This window comes from Meriones unguiculatus, chromosome 14 (assembly GCF_030254825.1).
Source record: "Meriones unguiculatus strain TT.TT164.6M chromosome 14, Bangor_MerUng_6.1, whole genome shotgun sequence".
Lineage (NCBI taxonomy): Eukaryota > Metazoa > Chordata > Mammalia > Rodentia > Muridae > Meriones > Meriones unguiculatus.
In genome coordinates, this window is record NC_083361.1 from 71623238 (window position 1) to 71647045 (window position 23808).

Genomic DNA, 23808 nt, shown 5'->3' on the forward strand with positions numbered 1-23808 from the left:
GATTTCTTTCCATAAACACTTACATGGCAGTTACTCTGTACCAGTTCCTGGTCTCAACAAGGCCTGTGTCCCTCAGAGGACAGACTCCAAAGAACACCAAGTAAGAAAATGGTTTTTCTGGACTACGTGCTGACCAGCTAAGATCCAGCCAGAGAGGAAGTGAGGAGCAAATGGTGGCATCAAATTTGATCCAAAGCATTTGTGCATTAAGCCCCTTTCTCCCAGACATGTGACACCCACTACAGAGCGCAGCAAGGGTATGCAGGTCTCTGAGCTGCCGGGGCTTGTTGGAGGAGGACAGTGAATAAGGAACTGCCAGTGATTACTTGCTTACAGCTAAGGCCCTTGTGATGATGGACAGTAGGGGTGACCAGAAAGAAGGTGATGGCTGAGAGTCACCATAGGTCTCCTAGCACCCACTCCCCAGGGCAGAATCTGAGGGGTCCAAGCACTTACTTAACTGAAGCTGGCCTGCAAACTCTCATGGAGGAAGGACAGAGCATACATTTTAAATCTTTTTACCTTGGTTTAACTTTTTAGACATTTGGCCTCTGGGTGCCATTTGTGCTCTGAGCTCAGGTCCTGTTCCTATTACAGGTAGGCCTGGTTCAGGCAGAGATGAGCTCAGTGAGACACAGAAAGACAGGAAGAAATGAAGAATGGGGGAGGTATAAATATGAATGTCCACGCAAATGAACAGCGACTCACCAAGTGACAATAATGACATGCTTGGAAATTTAAAATATGTGCAAAATTAAAATGCATGGCAGCAATAGAGAAGATAACGTGAGTGTGGACAGAATTCGGTGTTCTGTGTTCTACATTCTTACGATTGTTTGGGAGCTATAATGAAGTACTACTTTAAACTAGAGTATAATATTTAGGATTGCATCTTTATTTATTTTAGTGATAAAAATAATCAAAGACAATCCATAACTAGCAAGCTTCCCCAAAGGCAAATGTAATAATAAATATATTAATCTAAAAGATAAGACAAGAGAAAAACATATAAAACATTCAAGACAACTAGAGACCAAATAGACGTGGTCGTTAACACCGGAAATGACACTAGGCAAATGTAAGACAAAGAGTGTGTTATAGAAGATAATTATGTGCTGATTATGTAGCCTACACCTTAAATGTATGGACCCAAGTTGAACATAATGGGAGAGAAAAGGATAAACCATGTCCACTCACGACTCTTCTGCCTCCGCCCCCCCAGTTCTGACGTTGGGTGAGTGTGACCCTGCCAACAACCTTCTTTTCTTCACAATTTGTCTAGTCTGTGGCGTTGTATTCTACAACCCAAAGCCGAGCGGTCATTAGCCTGGCAGTGTCTGACGAGGATGTAGCACTAGCTCTTCACAGAACTGCTCATTAGAACACTGTGAGCAGCTCGTAAGAAGGGGCAGGATTCACTATCCTTACACTTGCCATCTCCATGCAAATCCCCTGAGAGGATAGCACCGAATCTGTTTCTTTAAAATATTGCTCAGTCTGCATGGATGTCTGTGCACCACATTTGTGCCTGGTGCCCATGAAGGCTAGAAGAGAGGTCTGTATCCCCTCGAACTCAAGATGCAGATGGTTGCAAGTCACTGTGTGTGTGCTGGGAATTAGACCTGGGTCCATCTGGAAGAAAAATAAGTGCTCATATTCATTGAGCCATCTCTCCAGGTAATAGCTTAGAACATGAAAAAATCCAGTTCTCTTTAGAGACAGGAGCAAATATTGAAGGGGAGAGGAGGAGAAAGAGGGAGGGAAAGAGAAAGAAAAGGAGAAGAGGTGGGAAAGGAGAAAAGGAAGGGAATAGCACCCATTTTCCTTGGCCTTGACTTACTGCTCAGAAGGCATTTTTTAAAATACTCTTTGGGGCTAGAAACTCAGCTTCAGCTTGCCTAGGATGAAGGAAGCCCTCTGTTTGATCCCCACCACTGCTAAAAATGAGTGTGGTAGATTATGCCACAGGGTAAAAGGCAGGAAAATTAAAAATTCAAGGTCGTCTTTGTCCACATACTCTGTGAAAGAATGAAAAAGGGGAAGAGAGAGAGGGGGGGGGGAAAGAGAGGGATGGAGGGAAGGAGAAAGAGAGGGATGGAAAGACAGAGGCACACAGAGAGAAAATAGTATTTATATGGAAAAAGACAGCAGGTCTGAAGTATTCAGGAAATCCACTCACTTCCTCCTGCAAATGGTCTAGGTCTGATAGACGGAGGTTCTGTAGGAAAGCCGGCCCAGGAGCAAGCAGCCACTGGGGCCTCAGTGCCCTGCACAGGCTCATTCACACTCTCATAACCATCCAGGCTGGCTTTGCCAGGTCGTGGGTATGCCACGCACAACCTTCCAGTGACACTTTCTTTTTTCCTTAAGTTTCAAGTTGGCTGTTTATACAACTTCCTCTTCTTTGAGTTTCACATTAGGCGTTTCTCGAGCAGGGGCTGGCGTCACACGGTCTCTTCCAGATGTTGTTTTGAAATCAGTGTAACCATGGCACTGCTGGAGGCTGAGAAGTCCATCTGGGCCAACTGAGTCACCCCTGAGAACAGGGCACTTCTGTTGAGGGGAAGGCGGAAGCCCAGGGCAGGGACTAGAATGTCCCCACTGGAAGGAAGAAGTGGGTGACTGGGAGTTGCTCTGTGGTATTGAGAGCAGCTATGGCCTCTGACCTTCCTGACCTGCCTCCTTTGATAAAGAGTTGGGGTTGAGACAATCAAAACCTTCACTTGCTTGCAACACACTAGTGGATCTTTAAAGCCCTCATGTGCTCATTTAAAGGAACCATGTCTCCAACCCCAGCCAGAGAGTATGTCAGGTCACCCTGGCACTCTCTTCCCAGCCTCTGCTTAGCCTGTTATTCCTGTGACATCCACAGTTTTCATAGTCCAGACTTCTGCCCTACAGCACCCTGCCTCCCACAGTCATCTCCACCAGGACACCCCTCTCCAAACAGGTCTCTGGCATAGCCACACTGCCCTGCCCATAGTGGAAACTGCAATGGTCTGTCTGGTCCGTCCCTGTCCCCGTCATTAGCCTATAGCACCATTAAGGCCACAACTCTTGCGTGTTACATGTTGTAAGAATTCAATAAATGTAACTGAATTCATTAATTGCTTGTTATTCAGAAACAGTGTTTTCATTCTTGAAAACTGTAATTATGGTGTCTATCAAGCAATTGTTATGTCCACTGAACCAGCACATATGAACATTCTCATGCAAATGCCTAGTTTTATCTTTGCAAAACCCACATAAGGAATGTCCATCAATTTCTTACATGAGGAAACTGAGGTACAAGGTGGAAACATGAATTGTCCAGGATCAGACACATAGTATATGGGCAAATTCTAGTCCAACCCAAACAGTCAAAGCAGTGAGCCCATGCCCTTACCTCATGATGAGGCTATATTTGCTTTCCTCCTAGGGTCTTGGGACATGAAGGACAAGGATATAAGAGTGCTCAATATATAATGTGAGAAGACAAAAAGATAGACAAGAAAGTTTTTGTCCTAGTATCTTTGGTCTCCGTTTGTTTTCCTCCCTTCCCCAGATACCTCTCCTGGACAGGTACATCAGTGGAGCCTTGAACACGCCCATGTGTGGCATGGCCCACCTCATCTCCATCTCTTGCTTAAACAGTTTTCTCCATCATCTTCTCCCTAAGTTTTTCCTGATCTTTCCAGCTCCTGAGCTAGCTCTCTCCCTCCCTCCCCACTCTCTCACTGTGTGTCTTTCTGTCTGTCTCTCTGTGTCTCTCTGTCTCTGTCTCTCTGTCTCCTTCCCTCCCTTCCTCCTTTCCTCCCCACCCCCTCATGTCCTCTCCCTGAGCTGCTGCTCTGGCTAAAATATGCAGCTGGAGGTGACTCCTCTTGTGCCTTCACACACTGCGTTCTCCTATCAACAAGCCCTTCTAACTTTGCCTGGACCGTTATTGTCCCTACCCTGACTACTTTCTGGGACTTTCTGGGACCCTGTCCCCACTCCCTCAGTTTAACCCACACCATTCCTGGCCTAAGTTATTACTGTAGCCTCTCAAAAAGGCCCCCATCACTGTTTGCCAGACCACAGAGTGTTCCTGCTGAAACAACCTGATCATGTCACTTCCCTGCCTCCCACCACTATAATAAAGCTCCGGAGTTTAGGCCACAGCCCAGCTTAGAACCCTGGCTGCTATCTTTGTTCCACCTCCTATTATTCTTCCCTTTTCTCTGCCTACCATGCTTTAGACTTTTTGATCTTCCCAACATACTTTCTATCTTAGTTACCTTTTTGGTTTTTGTTTTGGAAAAAAACCTGTCACATATTACAGGCTAAACTTGAACTTCCTATGTAGCAGGCTTGTCCTGAACTTGCAGCCATCCTGAATGCTCATAACATATTTTTTTCCTTCCCCTTGTTGCATGTGTTGCCCCTCTGTGATGCCCTTGCTGCAATGGTCACATGACTCACTCCAGAGACTTTGTGATCACATCTTACAAACAGCTCTCAGGCACCTAATACAACACACTCCTTTCCCCGTGCGGTGTTCCTTCATGGCTCTTCTTTACCAGAGACGGCATCATGCCTTAAGTTGTTGACAGCCACATCCCTTGGCCAGGCGCAAGCCGAGTGAGGGCAATTCACCACACAGTGCCTGCTCCAGTTAGGCGCTCGGTAAATACTGCCTAAATGAGGTAAGGAGAGCCAGCATACCTCAAAATACTGCTCCGTCTTTCTCAGCCCCTTCTGCAGTCCCACGCTACGCTCTGAGTACAGCTTTTACTTCAAGCACCTTCTTTATGGGTAGTATCTGAATCAACGCTGTGCCCAACGCATAGTAGGTGCTCACAAAATTGCCTTGCAATTGATTAGAAGTGAGCTAATGAAGTCCTCGCCAGGGGTTGGTGGGATCCCAGGGTGATTTTAGAATCTCACTTAGCTGAGCTCTCATCTGCAAGAGTTCATACCGTCATCCATAAACTTGACTCTCCTGCTGCAGACGTGATGAGTGTGGTAAAGTGATTGCCCAGCATGCGGGAAGCTCTAGGCTTGCCTCCCTGCACCGCAGAAACAAGATGTGGTGGCACACACATACAGCCTCCTCCCTGGAGAGGCGGTGGAAGGAGAACGAGAAATTCATGTTCTTTCTCCGTTACATAGGAAATTCAAGGCCAGCCTGGGATGTAGGAAACCCTGTCTCTAAACAACCAAACTCTCAGCTGAGCATATTTGCTCTCCCTCGTGGAAAGCTGAGAGCCAGGACAGCCTACCCGAAGCCCATCAAGATGCTGGCTTTGTCTTCTGCCCTACAAGATGAGTTCAAGACTCATCAGTAGGAGTTACCTCAAAGGTGATAGCACAGCCTGCTCTAGGAAGGACCTTAAGGATGCCGCTTGCGTCCAGACTTTAAGTTACTAGGGCAACCTCTCTATCTGCTCTATAGTGTGGCCTCATACTACCACATATTAGATAAGTACTCAAGTGAGCCCCGCCCCCATGATAGTCAGTGCATACAAAGGTACCAGACATCACCAAGGCTCCAGAATGCCTTTTCTATCTGCTTCTTGGCCAGGAGACTACCTCGGGGTCTTGGCAATAGGCTATGGCAGAAACCCCTTAGGTCCTGCCCATCTTACATTGGCAGCACTGACTTCAGACTCAGGGCTCTTTCTACCCTTGAGAAGTCTCTCCCTCTATAGGTGACACAAATGCAAAATCCTGGCACTCCTTAGGGAGTAATTGCAGCACATCTATAGCCTGGATGCCTCGTACCCCATGATTTCTATCACATGAGGAATGCCATCAACAAGGGGATGGTACTCACAAGCCTGGACAGTCCGCAAACACACTGAAGTTGACTGAAGCGACCTGGAAAGGCTCGCAGTTGCACTCTGGAAGCTAGCTTTCCATCCCTCTTCCTTTCCCAAGGCCTCTCCTACCTCTCCAGGTACCTGCCTCCATGTGTACTCAGGGTAGGTGTGCTGTGACCTGCCTGTACTATGCCCAGCGATACTCATGTGGTGATGAGAGCTATTGCAGCTGGCATTTCTCAGCAGATATCAAGGCTCAGTGTATCTCCAAATGATACCACCTCTCACCAAATATCTCAGAAAAGAGTGTTGACTGAATCTGATCCACCATCAAGCCCTAGGTGGTTCTTCCTCAATTTTTTCTGTGCTGCTGTTCACAGTGAGAACTCTTTGCTTTTCTGACTCTTGCTTAAATGGATTCAAAGACAATTCACAGCAGTAGACAGCAGCTGTGGGCCCGGTCAGACATGCAGAGCTTAGGCATACCTTCATGAAGAACATCTTCCTACAGTGTTTTCCTCGATCACTCCCAGGTGCTTGGAGCTGAGCAGCCTCTGAGGCCAGCACCAGGCCTGGCATGTTGCTGAGCCCCGCCTCCGACGTGTCTGCCAGCTGCATGGAGGAGTGAAGGAAACCCTCCTTGCCCTGGCACAGTGAAGTCTCAAAAGGGTTGGGGTACTTCTCCTCGGGGCTAGAGCCGTCATCACTGGTCTTGGCATTACAGAGGATCAGGGAACGGGAAATGGAGCGAAATTTTGTGGATTTCCGGCTCTTTCCGGAGTGGCCGTGGGGCTCCATCCTTAGAGAGGAAGCAAGGCCACGCTTCTTTCTTTCCTGTTCTCTGGGCTTTGGCCGGTGAATGACAGATGAACTGGGTTTAGCTGCCACTGCGTGAGTCCCTGGAGGGAAGAAGAAATGGGAAGAAAGGGGTGTGACTTGCTGCCAGCTCAAGTCCTGGAACTGAGCTTCGGATGTCCATGAAGCAGATGAGTCCCTGGACCCAACTAAACTAGTCTGTGGGCCAAACGGGGCTTAGATAACTCAAGAACTTAACACCATGTCCCAGGCTCACAGAGACCAAGCCTTTCTCCAAACCTTCATCCTACAGACAGGAAAACTGCAGAACAGAGAAAAGAAACTTAAATCCAAGATGCTATCAAATGAACTAAGAATCAGTCATGGGAAAGGCTTAGGGATTGAATTGCTCCTGGGGATCATGGCTTTTAAACTTGGAAGCTAATCTTAAAAAGTAAACTAAAATTCTCTAGTTAGTAGGACAAAGCAAGGAAGAGGTCAGGCAGGACGGACAGAGCCACTTGCCCCAGTCCCTTTGTTTTTCTGCAGTGTCTTCAAAAGAACTCAAGAGCCCAGGGCTCAGCCCAGTGACCACTGAGGTATTCTAATCCCAGATATGAAGACTGTTACAAAGTTTGGGAGTCTTCCAGAGGCCAATTTGCTGTGGCTGGGGTGAGCGCAGATGGTTCAGCACACAGCTAGCTCTTAACAAACACATGTGCCCTTCCCCAAGCCTAAAGTCACACCCTGGCCAGTGTAACACAGAGGGCTACACTGTGAGCCTTCCCCACTGGTTCATTCTCCCAACCTCATAACCCTAGATTGGCTCGCCCATCAGGCACACAGCCCAGCACAGTTTTGCCAAGAGGCACCTCTCATGGTTTCGGTGTCCATGAGGTAGGTGGCAAAGTGGCCTAAAGCTGTAGCCAGACAAGTTCTGACTTAGGTCCAAGCCACACAATAAAGGCTGTTGCCAGAATAACAAAGTGTGGGATGCTCCTGCAGGATGGAATCGGGAGATACGCAGAGCTTCCCACATTTCATGACATAGCAATCGTCACATGTCCCTCAAAGAGAATGCCTTCTTCGGATACTGCCTGAAACACCACACACACACACACACACACACACACACACACACACACTGTTATAAACAAAACAACCAAGAAGAACACCATTGCATCTTGGACTGACAAAATGAGATGTCTCAGCAAGTAAAGGTGCTTGCCACCAACCCTAATGACCTTGGTCTGATCCCTGGAACCCACATAGTAGAAGGCTGACTCTTCCAAGTTGTCCTCTGAACTATAAGCTCCGTACATCTACTATGGTGTATATGTTCGTAATCACACACACACACACACACACACACACACACACACACACACACTAAAAAACAAATATTATTAAAAAAAAAAAAACTTAACTCAGCACCGGCCATTCCATGAGGCACCCTTTGCCAATATCCCAAAGTCATTTATTCTTTGTCCTTCTAGCTCACATGATAGGAGAATTATAGCCATAATGGGCTGACCCTATCGTGACAGCTGTGCTTGGTGGCAGGTTTCTGAGCCCTGCAGGACACGCTCATTCTTGAGCAGATTGGTACAAGGGAACCTTCATGGACACCAGCTGGGCTCCAGTACTGGCCAACAAATGTCCTGTGCTTCCATAATTACCCCCAAATGCACTCGGTGACTTCAAAATGTCACTGTATTGTGCGGTGTTGGGATTGCTTTACGAGTTAGTCCTAATAACCCACCACCACCACCACCACCACCACCACCACCACCACCACCGTGGGCTCTGATACTGTCCTCTTGTCATAGAAAGATGACCAAAGCAGTGAACATTGTGAAAGTATGCAGTGTGACAAGAGCCGGACCCTCCAGGATGGCTCTCCGCAGCTCCTGCTGCTTGCCTTGCTCGCCTTCACTTGGTGGCTCCTGCTGCATCGATCATGATGACGAGCATGTGAACACGCTCAACCGCCTTCTGTCCCTAAAATACGTGGTAGGCCGGGCACAGCGGTGTTTGCGATCCCAACATCTGGGAGATAGAGGTAGGTTGACTTCAAAGCCAACCTCAGCTATATAGTAAGTTCAAGGCCACCCTGGGGCCGATGAGACCCACTCTTGAAAAACAAACAAATCTGGCCCCTTGTCCTATTCTTGTAGCTGACCTTCCTGTTACCCTATCTGGTACTTTTGAATAAATGCTCTTTGCTCTGCATTTTCTCTCCTTAATTCACCACTGCTTCCAGATCCGGCACCAGGGTCTGCTTTCTTCCCTAAAGCCACGGAAACTCCTGTATCAGTTCCACATTCAGTGTGTCCGTAGCCTCAAATGCAAAGCTGAAACTTGCTTTGTCTCGAGAGGATTGCTCAGTGTCAGTCCGGGGTCTTTGAGTTCTCAGTGCTGTTTTCTTCCTGTCATTTGTTTCTCTTTCGGATATCCCCTTTCAGGTCCCAAACCATCACAGCTTTCCTTGGGCTTGCTGTCTCCAGCTCTCTGTTCTTTCAGATCCCCAGAACTGATAGCTCAATGCCAGAATCACTGTAGACAATAACTTCGGTTGGATCTCCTCCCTTTCAGAGCAACCTCAGTGAGACGAGCATGGCATGTGTGTGCGGTGTGTAGGCCATGAAGGGGAGTGACGGGGTGTTCTGAGTGTATGATGTGTGTGTGTGTTTCTGTGACATGGCCATAACCAGCCAGTTCAAAGTTTGAAAACTGGTGAGTTTTGTGTTGACATCCTCCCAGGACTTTCTGAAACCAGGCAAGGAAGACCTAAGAATAAGTTGCTGAGCACCACTCTGTGGAGAACAACATTGACACAGAAGGTTCAGAAGTCATGCAGATGCGGTGAGAAGCGGAGAAAAGAACAGGCAACAGAAGGACAGAGGGAATGTGAGCAAAACCAAGCCTAGACATTGTCACCCAGCAGCTGGCTCCACCCATGCCTGAAGCTATGCTATTTACCCTGTTTTGTGAATCAACATATTCAGGTTTAGGCTTAAAAGTGTATCTTCCTGGAATAACAGTCTTTTGGTCGGCTTCTAGAGGTCTAAGTGCTGGAAAATAGTGACTTCCTGAGGCCTTAGAATGTGTTTCCTAAGCTACTTCAACCCCAGTGAAAACTTGCCTTTGCCTCCATCTATTTCCATTCACAGCAGCTGGTCCTGAAAGTCTTGATGTACCAGTTTCCATAGACCCTAGAATTATGTACCCCATTCTCTTTCTTCCCCATGTCCTCTCCTAACCTACAAGTCCTTCACCCATGACCAGTCACTCACTAGGCATCTTCCAGAGCAAAGAAGCTGTGGGGTCCTTTGAGGTTGAAGCACAAAGCTTCCTCGGCTTGGGACACTGTCTGCATGCATGACTTAGGCCAGATGAGGGTCAGATTTCTTAGTGGAAACTGTTCCTCCCATAAGGATATTTTCAGAGTGTGTCCAGTGAGTACTTTCAGCTGTAAAATACAAGCTCTTCTACAGGGAGTGGCCATTTATGAGGCTGGGCCCTCCCAAAAGATGACAGAGACCATGGGATGCAAGAGAGAAGGCGGAGGGGCAAGGCACTCATCCTCCATCTAAGAGCAGAGACTGCTCCAAATGAGCCCTGTCATCCCAGAAACTGTGAAAGGGAAAGGAATGCAAGGGCTAAAGCAGAGAGACCAGAGCTGTGGAAAGGGACTTCCTCTAGGCCTGGAAGCAAGAAAGACAGAGAGGGGAGAGGGAATAATTGAAAACAGCATGGCGGTCACACGGCTTGGCTTAGCTTTGGTAATTGTGCTCAGTACATTGCAACCAGCTCTTGCTCTCTCATGGAGCCAAATGTCAGTGGTGCTGGGAGCCACCCTCCTCCTCAGCCGTCTACCGAGGTGCCACCCTCCTCCTCAGCCTTCTATGAAAGTTCAAACCAGCAGCCTTTCTCTTATTTGGTGCCCAGTCCCAGGATTTCTTGCCAGCATCTTACAAGGTTTTCTTTGTCCCCGGTGGGTTCTGCACAAGACTGCCCTGAGGTTCCCTACATATAGAAGGGATTCCGTATGGAACTCCTCGGGAGATCTGCAGCCTTCCCAGCACAGGGGAGGTCAAAGGACTAGAAAACTGCTCTCCCAAGTCTAGTAGAGTGTCCCTCCAAACACCTGAATAAGACTTGTTCTTTATGCCAGGATTTCCAGAGCATGAAGGTCCTGCACAGAGTCACTGCATCCAGCCATGCAGATTACCTGGGAAAGAGGGGTGGGGACCACTGTCCTCATTGCTCAGGATGCCTAGCCACAGTTGAGCTGTCCTCTACATGGAGTGCAGTGCCAAGGGACAGGCTGGATTAGAGAGCAGTGACACATGCTTCTTTTAGAGGTCTTGAAGAAATTTCTAGACTGTCAACTAGGAAGCCTGTAAATCTTCCTTCCCTCTTTTCTATATTCCCTCACTTCCTCCTCTCTTCTTTCCTCACTTTCTTTCCCATGCTTCACTTTCCTGCTCCCTGCTTCCTTCCATCCTTCCTTTCTTCCTCCCTTCCTCCCTCCCTCCCTCCCTTCCTTCTTTCCTTCCTTCCTTCCTTCCTCCCTCCCAACCTCCTTCCCTTCCTTCCTTCCTTCCTTCCTTCCTTCCTTCCTTCCTTCCTTCCTTCCTTCCTTTCTTCGTTCTTCCTATCTTCCCCTTCCTTTCTCATTTCAGTGCAGCCAGTGTGTTGAACAAAACCATCCCTAGATCTGCAGCCTCACACTTAGATCTGAGTGAAACATCATTCAATGGCTGGAGAACTGGAGAGGATTTTAAACCACCATGTGGTGAAAGGGGAACCCTTTGATAAATGCGTTTGGAGTTTCTGCATTCTCCCACAGTGTCATATTTCAAAGGCAGTTTTGAAGTCTGACCATTCCAGCCCAGGGGGTATATTTTTTGGTCTTGAACTGAAAAGTGATTCAGAGATAAGAAATGAAAGAAAGGGGTGAATGTCCCTTCTACTCAAAGAGTATCTTTAATAGAATTCGTGGGACCCACAGCTGAGTCTGAACTTCTGTGTCCCTGTGTGTTTCTGTGTGTGTGTGTACACACATATATACATATATATTAGCACACACACAGGATTAGGAAGATAGATAGCATCTCTGGGCCTCAGTATCCCAATTAGTCAAGCAGACTGTGTTAGAATCATTTTTATTCCTCTACCCTACTGCACCCCGGAGGAGAACAAATGACCAACTGTACTCTCTGGGGCTTGGCACAATGCAGGGGCATTGCATATGATAGATCAATAGCTGAAGGGCATCTCAGAGTCCTATCTCTCTGACACTTGCACCAACACAGGAAACCCGTCCCCCTTTGGACCACAGACTGGAGGAAGCCAATGACGAAACAGTAGAGTGACAAGAAGTCATATGAGCTGACCTCTGAGCTTAAGGCCTATCTAGAAAGACACTCTGGGCTCTGAAATAGCTTACTTACCCATGAAACAGAGACGGTTATGCTAACCCCTACGAGGTTTGTGAAAAATAACTCAAACGAGGACTTAAGCTTGTTTGTTCATTAAGAACCCAGTGTGGATATCTCACACACAGGTGCTGAACTTTTGACTTCCTGGGAAGCGGTCCTAAATCACCAAGGCACAGGCATGGCTGGGGCACCTTTGAGTATCTGAATATCACTTAGGTTCCAGGGCACAGGGCCGGGTGGTGCAGGGATTCCTTTTGAGTAAGCAATACCAAAACGACACAAGTAAAACACGTAATTCACTTTAAGAAAAATCCAGAAAACCTCCAGCAAACATGTCTATCCAGCGTTACTCTGGAGAAGCTGGCTGAGGCTCAGTACTCATGACATTCCCACTTTCAGGAACCGCGCAGAATTGTTACTACAGAATGACTTGAGTGACCATCTGCATAAAGCCACAAAGCACACTCGCAGTCAGAGAAATGGCAAGGGGGGATATGACTGGACACCTGAGTTGACCGTGGACGAACCTTATCCAAATGGTGGCCTGCCATTTACCCTTGTGGTATTAAGCAAGGCATGTCTTGTATGGCCTAGTTACCCATGAAATGGAGATGGCTATGCTAACCATTGGGGTGTCTGGGGAAAATAATTCAGACAAGGACTTAAACTCATTTGTTGGGTAAATTTTATGGATACACACACAGAGACGTTTAAAATAGGATAAATGAAAGCCTGGCTAAGGATAGCCCACCTTGTTTGGCTATTTGAAATAATAAGAGAGGTTTAGGCATGGTGGTGCACACTTTTAACCACAGCACTCAGGAGGCAGAGGCAGGCTTTCTCTCTGTGAGTTTGAGGCCAGCCTGCTCTATATAGCATGTGTCAGGCCATTCAGACTTAGAAGGTCAGTGATTGAAGGTTTATCTTCTGGTTTAAACTTCATTCTTTATAAAAATGTCATAATTATTGTCAACTAATTTTCAATTTTGCATCTGTTATTTTCTTGATTTTTTTAATCAGAAAAATTCAGCCTAATTGTTTTGTAACCACGGGGATGTGTCTTGGACACCTTATTAGTTGGCATGTGTTGAGGTTGACTTTGCAAAATGGCATATGAGATGAGTAAGTGTTCTAAGTATTCTTTGAACTATCATATGTGCCGAGAGAGGCTGACAGCTCATATGGCCCTTCTCCCTCTTTCTCTCCCTCTCCATCTCCCTTCCTCCTCTCTCTCTGTGTCTCTCTCTATCTCTCTACCCCTCCTTTCCCCTCCCTCCCCCCTCTCTCTCTCATGCACACATGCTTCATTATCTCCTTTTGACAATTATTTCAGTGTTGGCAAAGCATGCTGCCCAGATATCACCTGTGCAGTAAATATAGCAGTCCTCTGCCTCCTTCAGCAGCTGCTGTGACCTTTCCTGGGCTGGTGTGGTTTGGCTGGAAGTAGCAACAGCCACCTTTGGGACATGAGGAGAAAAGTGGGAGGACAGACATGTGACTGGACCAGCCACTTACCTCTGATCCTTGGTGTGTCTCAAGGACCTACTCACCCTGTTAGGACACCATAAGGTCAGGAAAAGAGAAGAGAACTTATGGTTAACTGGGCCAGAAATCCTTGCCTTGGACAGCAGGGTGATGGCCAGTGTATCCAAAGAGAAGTCAGGCATACTCCAGGCTACGCTACAGGGCCACACCTCCAACCTTCTAAGTCCCACAGAGGCCCTAGAATACTGCTTTTTGAGCTTTTATGATCTGATTCAAAGGTTAAGTTTACATTTTATGTCATGGTACATAGTAATAGACACACACAAAATACACAGGTAAATAAATGCTTGTGAATTCATAAATAAACATATGTAACTAAAGCAAAACATCATCACATAATACCCTTATTATCCTATAAATAAAAAACACTAATAAAAATGACTGTGGGGGTGAGATGCTGCAAGGGTGAAGCACTTGCCTTTCAAGGATAAGGACCAGAGAGAGTTTGGAACCCTAGCCCCCACAGGAATGCATAGTAGGTGTGGCAGCCTGCCTATAATCTCAGCGCTTGGGAAGCTGAGCCAAGGGATTCCCCACAGCAAATGAGCTAACTACCATGAGCGACTGAGGAAGATAGCCCACACCAACTTCCGAGCCTCGCCTGCACAAACGCATACATACATAGACACCCACTCACACACAGGAACACACGCTTATACACAACATACACAAGCAAAAAGACTGATTTTGTGAAGGATCTTATACATTTGCTTACCCTATTCATTTTAGTAGGTGGAGGTGGATTTCTCAGTAACTGGTATTGATTTCCAATCTGCCTGAGAGTTATGTTGGAAACCACAAGCCTGAAGCTTCCTTTGATGCTTCCAGCTGGTTCCTGGGGGCTATATGGAGTTCTCATTTTCCTGGATTCCCTGAGCCTCCCCGTTTGCCCTTGGGTCTCACAGTACTGGCTGATATGGAACAATCTTGATTTTAGCAGACCTTTCTCTGTCACCTTTTGGGGGCCAAGTTCCCTGTAGGGCTTTTTCCTATGCTGAAGCAAGATTGAGGAAAGGGCTCAGAGTTACTCACAGTTAGCCCGGCCAGGTAAGAGATGCCATGAGCAGCGGAGAGGGGGTGCCGGTCCCTGGCATCCCAGCAGTGGGGAGCGCCTGTGGATATGCCAAAGTGCATATCGGTGGCGACCACCTCCAGCTGGCAGATCAGGGCAGCCACAGCCTAGCTGCTGCACCTGTCCACTACAGATGCACTTCTGGCCCCATGGTGAAAGACCCATGAAGACCTTTTCTGCCTGGGCCCTGACATCCGAGCCACAGTGCAGAGAGCTAGCAACCTAAGAGCCGCTTCTGTGGCATCTAATTCTCTTCTCCAGGGACGCATGTAGCAGGCACCACAGCTCCTGATTCTCTGCCTTCCTCTCCCCACGAGGCGTGCTCACGCACAAGCTGCGCTCAGCAACCCCATCTGCTCTGTGCTCTTTTGGGCAGGGACCTCTTCATGTTTCTGGCAGACACCAGGCAACCTTGTCTAATTACAAGACTGTCACCAACGGGTCCTGATTTCAACAGAGATCTGAAAGAAGAACGTGGAGTTCGTTGCTGATTGCACGCTGCCTCCCAAACAGAAACCTAGGACCCTCAGAGCCATTTGTTTATTTTCGCTGTCTTGGATCTCTGTTCCCCATCTCATGGGAGTGTGTGGCTGCCAAGAGTGAGCTGTGTTTTAACGTGAACACCCTTCTCACCTGTAGAAAGTCATTGCCAATTTCAATAGGCAGCGCAGACACAAAGAACCCCCTCTTCTGATCATGTGTGTGCGTGCCGCAATGTGCACATGTCCAAGAGCTGTAACATGGATGCATTCACCTCTGCATGCAGTCAGGGAGGCAAGAGGTCAACCCTGGATGTCTTTCTTCTATTACTCGCCACCTTGTTGTTTGAGACAGGGTCTCCCACTGAACCCAAAGCTTGCTGCTTTGGATAGGCTGGCTGGCCAGGAAGCCCCATGATCTGTCTGTCTCTGTCTGTCCAGTGATGAGCTTATAGACACAAGATGTAGAAGGCATTTTTGTGCGAATACTGGGGATTTAAACTCAGGTCCTTGCACTTTGGTGGCAAGCACTTTACCCATTGACGAGGTATCTTTCCTATCCCTCAAGTTCCTGTTGGTGTTCACCAATCCACGAAATAATCAATTTCCATGATTCACTTTGATTCAGGCCCTAGGAACACACGGGATAAAGATATGGTCCTTTACAGCCTATGGGGGACCACAGACACAGATGGATACTATTCCTGGTGTGGGAACTTCTCCTCCAGAGGGGTGAGTTAAGTGCCTTGGATGAGGCGACTCTTTGAAACATGTCACCAAGGACCTACCCACGAGCAGAGACTTGGAAGCTGAGCGAGACATCAAGGATAGGATGACCCTTCTACATTTTGGTCACACAAATCTCTTGGTGGCGGTGGAGCGTGGGGGTGCGGAAGAGGGGACAGCAACACCACAGCTCATTAAGGTTTAAGCTGCCCCTCAGGAAGATGACCTCTGTGTGCTGTTACCAAATTCAATTCAAAGTGTTCCCCTCACCCCACCCCCCCAGCTCTTGGGTCTCTCATGACGGAATCCAGAAGACAGGGATGGAGAGAGTTGACAAGAGAGCAGGTCCTCGGCTTTTGGCCTGCTTTTTCCTTAAAAAAAACTAAAATTCTGCCTCAGCTCTTTGTATGTGATTATTCATAAACTAATTCTAAAATGCTTTCTGAGTAGAATTAAAAATTTCCAAGGAATTGTGACCATATACAGTTTCTTCAAACGTGTGTGTGTGTGTGTGTGTGTGTGTGTGTGTGTGTGTGTGTGAGCATGCACATGGGGAGGCTAGAAAATTTGGTTCTCTACTTCTGCCTTTATGTGCATTCCAGGCAGCGAACTTGAGTCATTAGGTTAGTGTGGGAAGTGCCTTTACCGCCAGCCATCCTGCCTGCCTGAGTGTTGCTCTGTAATATTCTTACTCTATGCATATAGGACCAGTTTGTGTTTGTTGGGTGTGTCTTGAGGCAGTGACAAGCATAAATCCTGAAGCTGGAGGTTACAGTTGAGCCCAGGATGTACCCCATTTTAGCTGAGTGAATCCCACCACCACTCAAGTGGGGCCACACCATGTGGCCTCGTGGGCGGTGTGTGAGAAGATGTCAGCGCGGTGCCCGTGGTGGGAAGAATGCCTAAGAAGAGGTAAGGCAGTAAGTACCATAAACAAACAATTAGCTGTGGCTTTCAGCAAGGTACAAGGACACTCTGGCAGCTCCTGGCCATGGGAAGAGCCTCTACGGGGCTCAGAAGAGTTGGCCAGTGTGTAACTGCAGGGCAGAGAGGAGCACAGAGAAGGCAGGAGTCTGATGACCTTCTTCCAGGGAGCTGAGGAAACTACAGAGTGAGGTGGCCACAGGCTGCTTCAGGAAGCCCCCACAGGGCCTCGGCTGGCTCTTGGGATGAAGCTGCCATCTTTGGGCAGCTCACCTGGAAAGGGACAATTTCCCCAAAGGAGAGCAGAAGGAGAGATGCTGTCCTGTGAGTTCAGGACATCTGCTTCTCTTCACCCTCATGTTTCTCACCTGAGTCCGCCACAACAGGAAGCAATCATACTATGAGCCAGCGGAGGGGATTAGCACCAGGGAAGAAACCAGGGAAGGAATTGGTCAAAAGAAGAGTGGAGGAGCCAAAAGCACTGTAAATTCTCTTCTCACCAACCAAGTCATCAGATACACACATTCATAGTGCCCACCTGGCCAGGTCAACAGGAAAGCATCCTTCAGGTAGGTGCCCAAGAAATTTTAGCCTCCCTTCCTCTTCTCAACTGCTTCCACATTGTCAGCAATGAGGACAAGACCAGGTTCTGAGACAGAACAGCAGACCCACAGCCAGGGCATCCAACCACCCACCATGACTAGAGAAAGTTCCATCATGCAACATGGTAATACAGGGACCCCTGCACAGACCGCTCTCCCCACCGAGCCTTCCCTGACCACCTCCAAATAGAGTATTACATCTCAGGGACAAAATCCCTCCCCATTCAGGCCAGCCAGTCTCCTTCTACAGAAAATGGCCGCTGGCTCCACACACTGACTGAAAGGCCACTCACTCACCTGGCCCTCCCGGTACAGCCCATCAGGATGCCACCACCTTCGCTTCTCTCTCCAGTTGCAGAGACCAGAACACGAAGTAATCTGCCTTGCCAGGGGCCTGGGATTGGAGCAAGTGGAGAACACTCCCCTCTCACACTGAGGCCAGCCCCGAGTCACAGCTCGGAGGGATGGCACACCCTGTCAGATGCTGCTTCCACCACCTGCTCTGGACAGGTGACTCTGGGTAAGAGAGTCCAACCTGGCACAGATTTGTGCAAACACTCTCAGCCGGAGCCATCTGACTTCTCCGCATGACAGGCCTGGTCCAAACAGGGGGGAGTCAGGACTGAGAGCTGAGCCTCAGAACAAAGTCAGCCATCTGGGCTGGCAGGAGCACAGGTCCTCTCCAGGGCACAGTGAGACTTCTGCTCTGGCCCTGAGTGCCCCTGACGTCCACAAGCAGCCGAGGAATGATTAAAAAGACAAGAGGGTTATAGACAAGGGTCTGTCACCTGCCAGGAGTTTTCTGTAAGTGCTGTTGCACAGCAGTCCTGATGGCCATGCACAGGAGACCTCCACTACTCAGGAGGCTGAGGTAGGAGCTTCACAAGTTCAAGGCCAGGCTAGGCAGCTAAGCAAGACTTTGTGTGAACACAACATTTCAAAAAGGAATAGTAGTGCCAGGGTCATGCACTTGGCTAGCATGTGTGAGCCTTTGAGTTAGATTTCCCAGCACTGAAAACAAAACAAACAAACAAACAAAAAACACGTGAACAAGAAAAAAAAATATCACCACATGATCCTGTGGGCAACCAAATGTTACCATAACCATGTCACAAAATCACCACTCAAAATTTCTGTATGTATCTACTGACTCTGTGTGTGCTTGGTGACCTTGAGGCATAGCTAAGCATTCAATCAGCAAGGTCGAAAAACTTTCTTCAAGGTCATGACTAGCGAATCACCACCTGGGGTCTCTAAGTAAGGTGTTCCTGATTCCATAACCCAGGACTGTCTTTCATTCTTGTGCCAACTTTCCCCTAATATATGAACTGACTAAAGGAGTTCTCAGGCCACAGCGCCCTCCTCCAGAAGGAGCGGCCATGGTTCTGTAGGAACCATGGGTGTTCAACACGATACAGAGTATGCTTCATATGAGACCAATTACTTTACTTCCATGAAGCACATTGAAAACCAATCTTGAGGGACGTGGACCTCCTGAGCATCTGTTATCTTGTGACCAGCGTGCCTTTCCCCCTCATCTCAGGTGACATTTAATCCATCTGTCTCAAGAGAACTTCCTACCCCCTCTTGTAAGCACAGCCTCTGCGGACAACAGGCTGCCTTATGTGGCCTCTCTGGCATGTTTTTGACACCCTGCCAAATGTTTTAAGTCCCTATGCATTGACAAGGGTGTGGGGCAAACTGTAGGATGCCCTTGACATTCCAGGCAAGACTGTGGAGGCCCACCCACTGTTAGGCAAGCAGGGTGGTAGCAAGAGATGTTAAGAGGGCATTTTGATCATAAAGTTGCCTTTGTCGGTAGCAAGGGGACAGTCCCCTATTGTGGAACTAAGTCTGGAGGAAGGTGCAGAAATTTCTGAAATGCTGGGGGTGGGGGTTGAAATTGGTTAGCCTTGCTCTGTATACCTATAGCCTCTCTTGAAGTTATCAAAACAGTGTAACTGAGCCAGACATGATGGCACACGCTTTTTAATCCCAGCACTCAGGGAGGGAGAGGCAGGTGGATTGCTGTGAGTTCAAGGCCAGCCTGGTCTACAGAGTGAGTCCCAGGACAGATAAGGTTACACTGAGAAACCCTGTCTTAGGGGGAAAAAAAGTGTAACTGGGACTCCGGTGGGCATTGTTTACTGTGGCTACTTTCCCCTGGCAGAGTGGTTGAGGAATCTGTTCCCCAGACCTGAGGAGGATCCTGGGAGCCCTCTGCATCAGAGCCAAATCCTCTCCATCATTAGCCTGAGTCCGGCTTTTTCCTCTCCCTCTCGTTCTCTCTTAAGATAAACTTATTCTGTGACTGAATCTGACTCATTTGCAGTGATCTGCACCCCAAACTGGATCACACCTAGGATCCACAGGCTTTCTGAAGAAGAGGACCTCCCTCCCTGCCCAGCAGTCCCCAGCCCTCATGGCTACCCAAAGAAAGCAGAGGTGTCCAGGAGAGCTCTTTCTTGGTCAGAACTCAGGAGCTGAGCTCACAGAGCTCAGCTTCCCATGCTGGGGCTAAGAAGTACAGTCAGAAACTCTAAGGTGCAGGGTGTCACTGAGCAAAAGCGGGGCACATGCTCACAGCCCCAGGAATGTGTAATGATACGAAGAAGCCTGTTCCTTGTGCATCTTGCAAAAGGTTCCTCCTTACCCTGGGAACCTTTTGCTCACTGAATTCCACAGTCACCTTGGCCTTTGAATTGTTTCTCTAACAAGTCAAACTCATGTTACCACAGCTGCTCCTTTTCCAAGAAAGTTCCCTTTCCAACTTTTTCTGAAGCTGGTTCTGTCCTAAATACAGCCTGTCTTGTCCATTCAAGCTCAATTACCCTCCCTCCCCCGACACACACACACACACACACACACACACACACACACACACACACACAAACTCTCTACTACATGGCTCTTGTTTATTTCCTTTGGGGAACCTTCCACCATTGGGGGATGACCTATTAGACTATTTGTGTCCCTGTGAACCATCAATCTGCCCCATCGAGAGTACAATCCCCCAGACAGCAACCTCATCTGCTTTGTTCACCGCAGGGTCCCCCAAACATGCCAGGCCCACATAAGGGCTCCATAAACATTTACAGAATGAGTCAACACATAACTGAGTGAATAAATAAACGACCGATGCCTCATAATGGCTTTCCACATTTGTTTGTGCTTTACGGTTTACAAAGAGCCTTTACATCTAGCTCATGTGATTAGACTCAGGTTAAATAGCATTTTAAAAACATACACTTCACTCTGCAGCCCCTTAAGGCCCCAGAATGGGGAAAAACTGAGAGCATATTCCCCTCAAGGGAACAGAGTTCAGTTATGAGACCATTAGCCCTGGGCATATTTCACAGATACAAGATGAAGGAAATTGCCTGGAGGTGTAGAACCTGGGGGATGGTGACAGTTCCCACTGCACAGAACTAACTGAGGCTCAGCTGTAACGCTGAGAATGGTCAACCTAGGGCCTGCATCTCAGTTTGCCTTTGGAAGATGCCACAGTTTCCACCCTTGCCCTTAGGAGGACCCAGCAGGATGCAGAGGCCGGATGCAAACCCAGCATCATTTGGATGGCCCTGCCCTTTTAGCATGAGTTAAAGAACGGCACTTTGCCAAGCTGAGCTGAGAGAGGTGTCTCCCTGTCCCGCCCACCATCCCCATCTTTTGGTTAGGTTTGTGAAGGGTTAAGACAAAGTTGGATGAGGTGGTCCCAGCCTGGGTTGTACTGGGGTAAAGACCAGACTGGGGTGGTTGACCAAGCACCAGCACCCCACCAGCCTCTCCACCTGGAAAAAAGGGGAAAGGCAGCTCTTACTGGCTGACATACAGGGTGAAAAGGCCAGTATGCCACCCAGCACAGCCCTGGCAGGAACTGCTGGGTCCTGCTGGCCCCAAATTAGGGAATCCTTCATCTTTTCTGGCTTTTTAAGAGTGTCAGAGATGTTCCAATGGGTGGGGTTTGGGTCCTGGGGTATCATTTCAGAATGGGAAAGATAGACGCTGAGGAGGACAGTGCCTAGTTGTGCCAGGCAGTAACTAGCCCCACTCTCTCTCTCTCTCTCTCTGCCCACACAACTATCTGAAGAACGCTGCCTCCTGCCTCATATCAGAAAGCAACATTTAAATGATGAAGAAATCCTTTCTTTTCCTCATTTGTTATTTTCCTGGTATGACTGACTCGGTATGTAAAAATGTTAAATCTCTGCCAAGGTCGTAGGCTTGTCTCCTACAGATGTGTCTTACTTCTTCCACCTCCCAGGGTCAGCACAACCCAGCCCCCACTCCACCCCCACCTCCCCCCCCACAGAGAGAGAGCTGACAGCTACTGTTTCCCAAAAAACCTGTATGCTTTTTAAGTTTTGCCACTGTCACCTCTTCAGGGAAGCCCTCCCTGACACGGCCTGCCAATTACATCACTGAATTTAGGGCTGCCCACTGTCCTCATCTGCATATCTGCTATAAGCAGTAACTGTGGCTTTCCCATGCCAGGCTCTGTGGCTCACATCTCCCTCTGCAGCCTTGAAACTCAGTACAGGCACAAAGAGCATGCCAAGTAGCTGTTGGGTGAAGGAACAAGAGGAGGAAGGAAAAGAGGAGAAAAGACAGGGAGGAAGGAGGACAAAGGAAAGCAGGAGAGAGGGATGCTGAGGTCAGAGCCATAGACACGGACACAAGATAAACAAAACTTGCATCAGGCTGGGCTCATGTGCTCACATCCTAACAAGAGACGGCAGAACCATCAGAGAACAAAGTACTAGCCCTGGAGTCCAGTGGCCTGCGTCCTCAGCTCTGCTGTTCACTGCCTGCATGACTTGGTACACGCCATTCTCCCTCTGAATGCCAGGTTCTCTTCTGCAAATTGGCTATTATAAGGCTCAGAGAATGTTTGCCTGACATACTGGCAGCTCAAATAGCAGCTTTGCTTCTAGGCCCCGTGCTACTATAGTGCCCTGTTCATTCTCCAAAGCAGGGCACAGCAGCCACAACGCCTTGTAACTGGACGCTCTCCCTCTCTGTGCTAACACCACTCAGACAGTTGAAAGCCTGTCCACCAACACTGCCTGCAGCCCGCTCTTGGCTTCTCTGAGTATACTTTCCAGTAAACGTAGCTCTTTGCCTCCAGGGTTGGGGTCAGGGCCAACCTGGGCTGCATCAGGAAGCTCAAGGCAGCCTCAAGGAAGCAGATAAACACCCACCTCCTGCCCAGGATCCACTGGGGCTCCCAGAAGGTGCTGAGAAAAACATGGATATGCACAGAGGCTTTATGTAGCTCTTTTATCATATCTGATCTGCTCCCATGATGCACCTGCTCCATCTTTCCTGTCCTCATCTGCTCCTCTCATCCCACTATCCAACCCTCACCCACTCCCAGTGACAGCCTGGGTCAGTCTCTGTGACTTCCCTTTAGCTCCTTTAATTGAAAGTTACCTGCCTCGTGCTGCAGAATCTGGCTTCCACTGGCACCTACTGTGAGGCCTGCTTGCCAATTACTGGTAAAGATTCTGTCTCTAGAGTTAAGATGCTGAAGCAGACACTTCATTTTACGTAAATAAGCCTTCAAATTCGGTGACATGTTATATGGCCACCAAGCAATTTGAAAGTACATACAAAAGCTTTCTGGTATGACGGCATTTGGGGTGGGAGGTGGCACAGGGGCTCATGTACCCCAAGCTATCTTCAGATTCACAATGTAGACAAGGATGACAATGGAGCAACTTTCCTGCATCTGCCTCCCAAGTGCCAGGATTAGAGGATTGCACTGCTATGCCTATTTTAAGGAGTGCTGAAGATCAAGCCTAGAGCCTTGTGCATGCTAGACAGGCACTCTATCAATTGAGCTGTATCTCCACTCCAGCATTCCGCATCAGTGTGTCTCACACCAGTACGTGCACTTCTCAAAGCACCCTAAGCATAGGCTGAAGATATATTGTGTGTCTCGCAATCTGTAAATTGACGGATATTGGGCTACTTCTATACCTTCTGGGGTTTTAGCTATACCTGACACATATGCGAATGCATAAAAAAGATGGAGCCTGGAAGGAAAGCATGACTAAGAGATTGGTACATATAATGAGGGGAACATGATAAAAATCTAATGTAGCAGTCCCTTGGGCCCCAGATATTTTGGTTTTGTTGTTCTCCTTGTGGAGCTCCTGTTCCTGCCAGGTCTTTCCATCTCCCTCTTCTTTCATAAGATTCCCTGCTCTGCCCAGAGTTTAGCTATGAATCTCAGCATCTGCTTTGATACCCTGCTGGGTAGAGTCTTTCAGAGGCCCTCTGGGGTAAGCTCCTGTCCTGTTCCCTGTTCCAACAAAGGTCCATGTATGGAGGTAACCTAGAACCCCTGCACCGATGTAGCCCATGGCAGCTCAGTTTCCAAGCGGGTTCCCTAATAAGAGGAAAAGGGATGTCTCTGACATGAACTCAGTG

At 48.2% G+C, this 23808-nt stretch overlaps 1 protein-coding gene across 5 annotated transcripts in view; it reads right to left on the reverse strand.

The window, feature by feature from the left end:
- The window catches only part of Il16 (interleukin 16), an 89161-nt gene that overhangs the window by 60683 nt on the left and 4670 nt on the right, over positions 1–23808 (reverse strand). The window contains exons 1-2 of one of the 5 annotated variants that reach the window (XM_021654753.2): positions 17671–17824; positions 6270–6682 (exon numbers count right to left, since the gene is read on the reverse strand). The exons of 1 other annotated variant lie outside the window; for it this stretch is intronic. In XM_021654753.2, the coding sequence (XP_021510428.1) occupies positions 6270–6581 (312 nt within the window). In that variant the 5' untranslated portion in view covers positions 6582–6682; positions 17671–17824. Of the gene's footprint in view, positions 1–6269; positions 6683–14602; positions 14874–17670; positions 17830–23808 lie in introns of those variants that run through there. 3 more of the 5 variants (XM_060367466.1, XM_060367467.1, XM_060367469.1) reach the window with 3 other exon arrangements.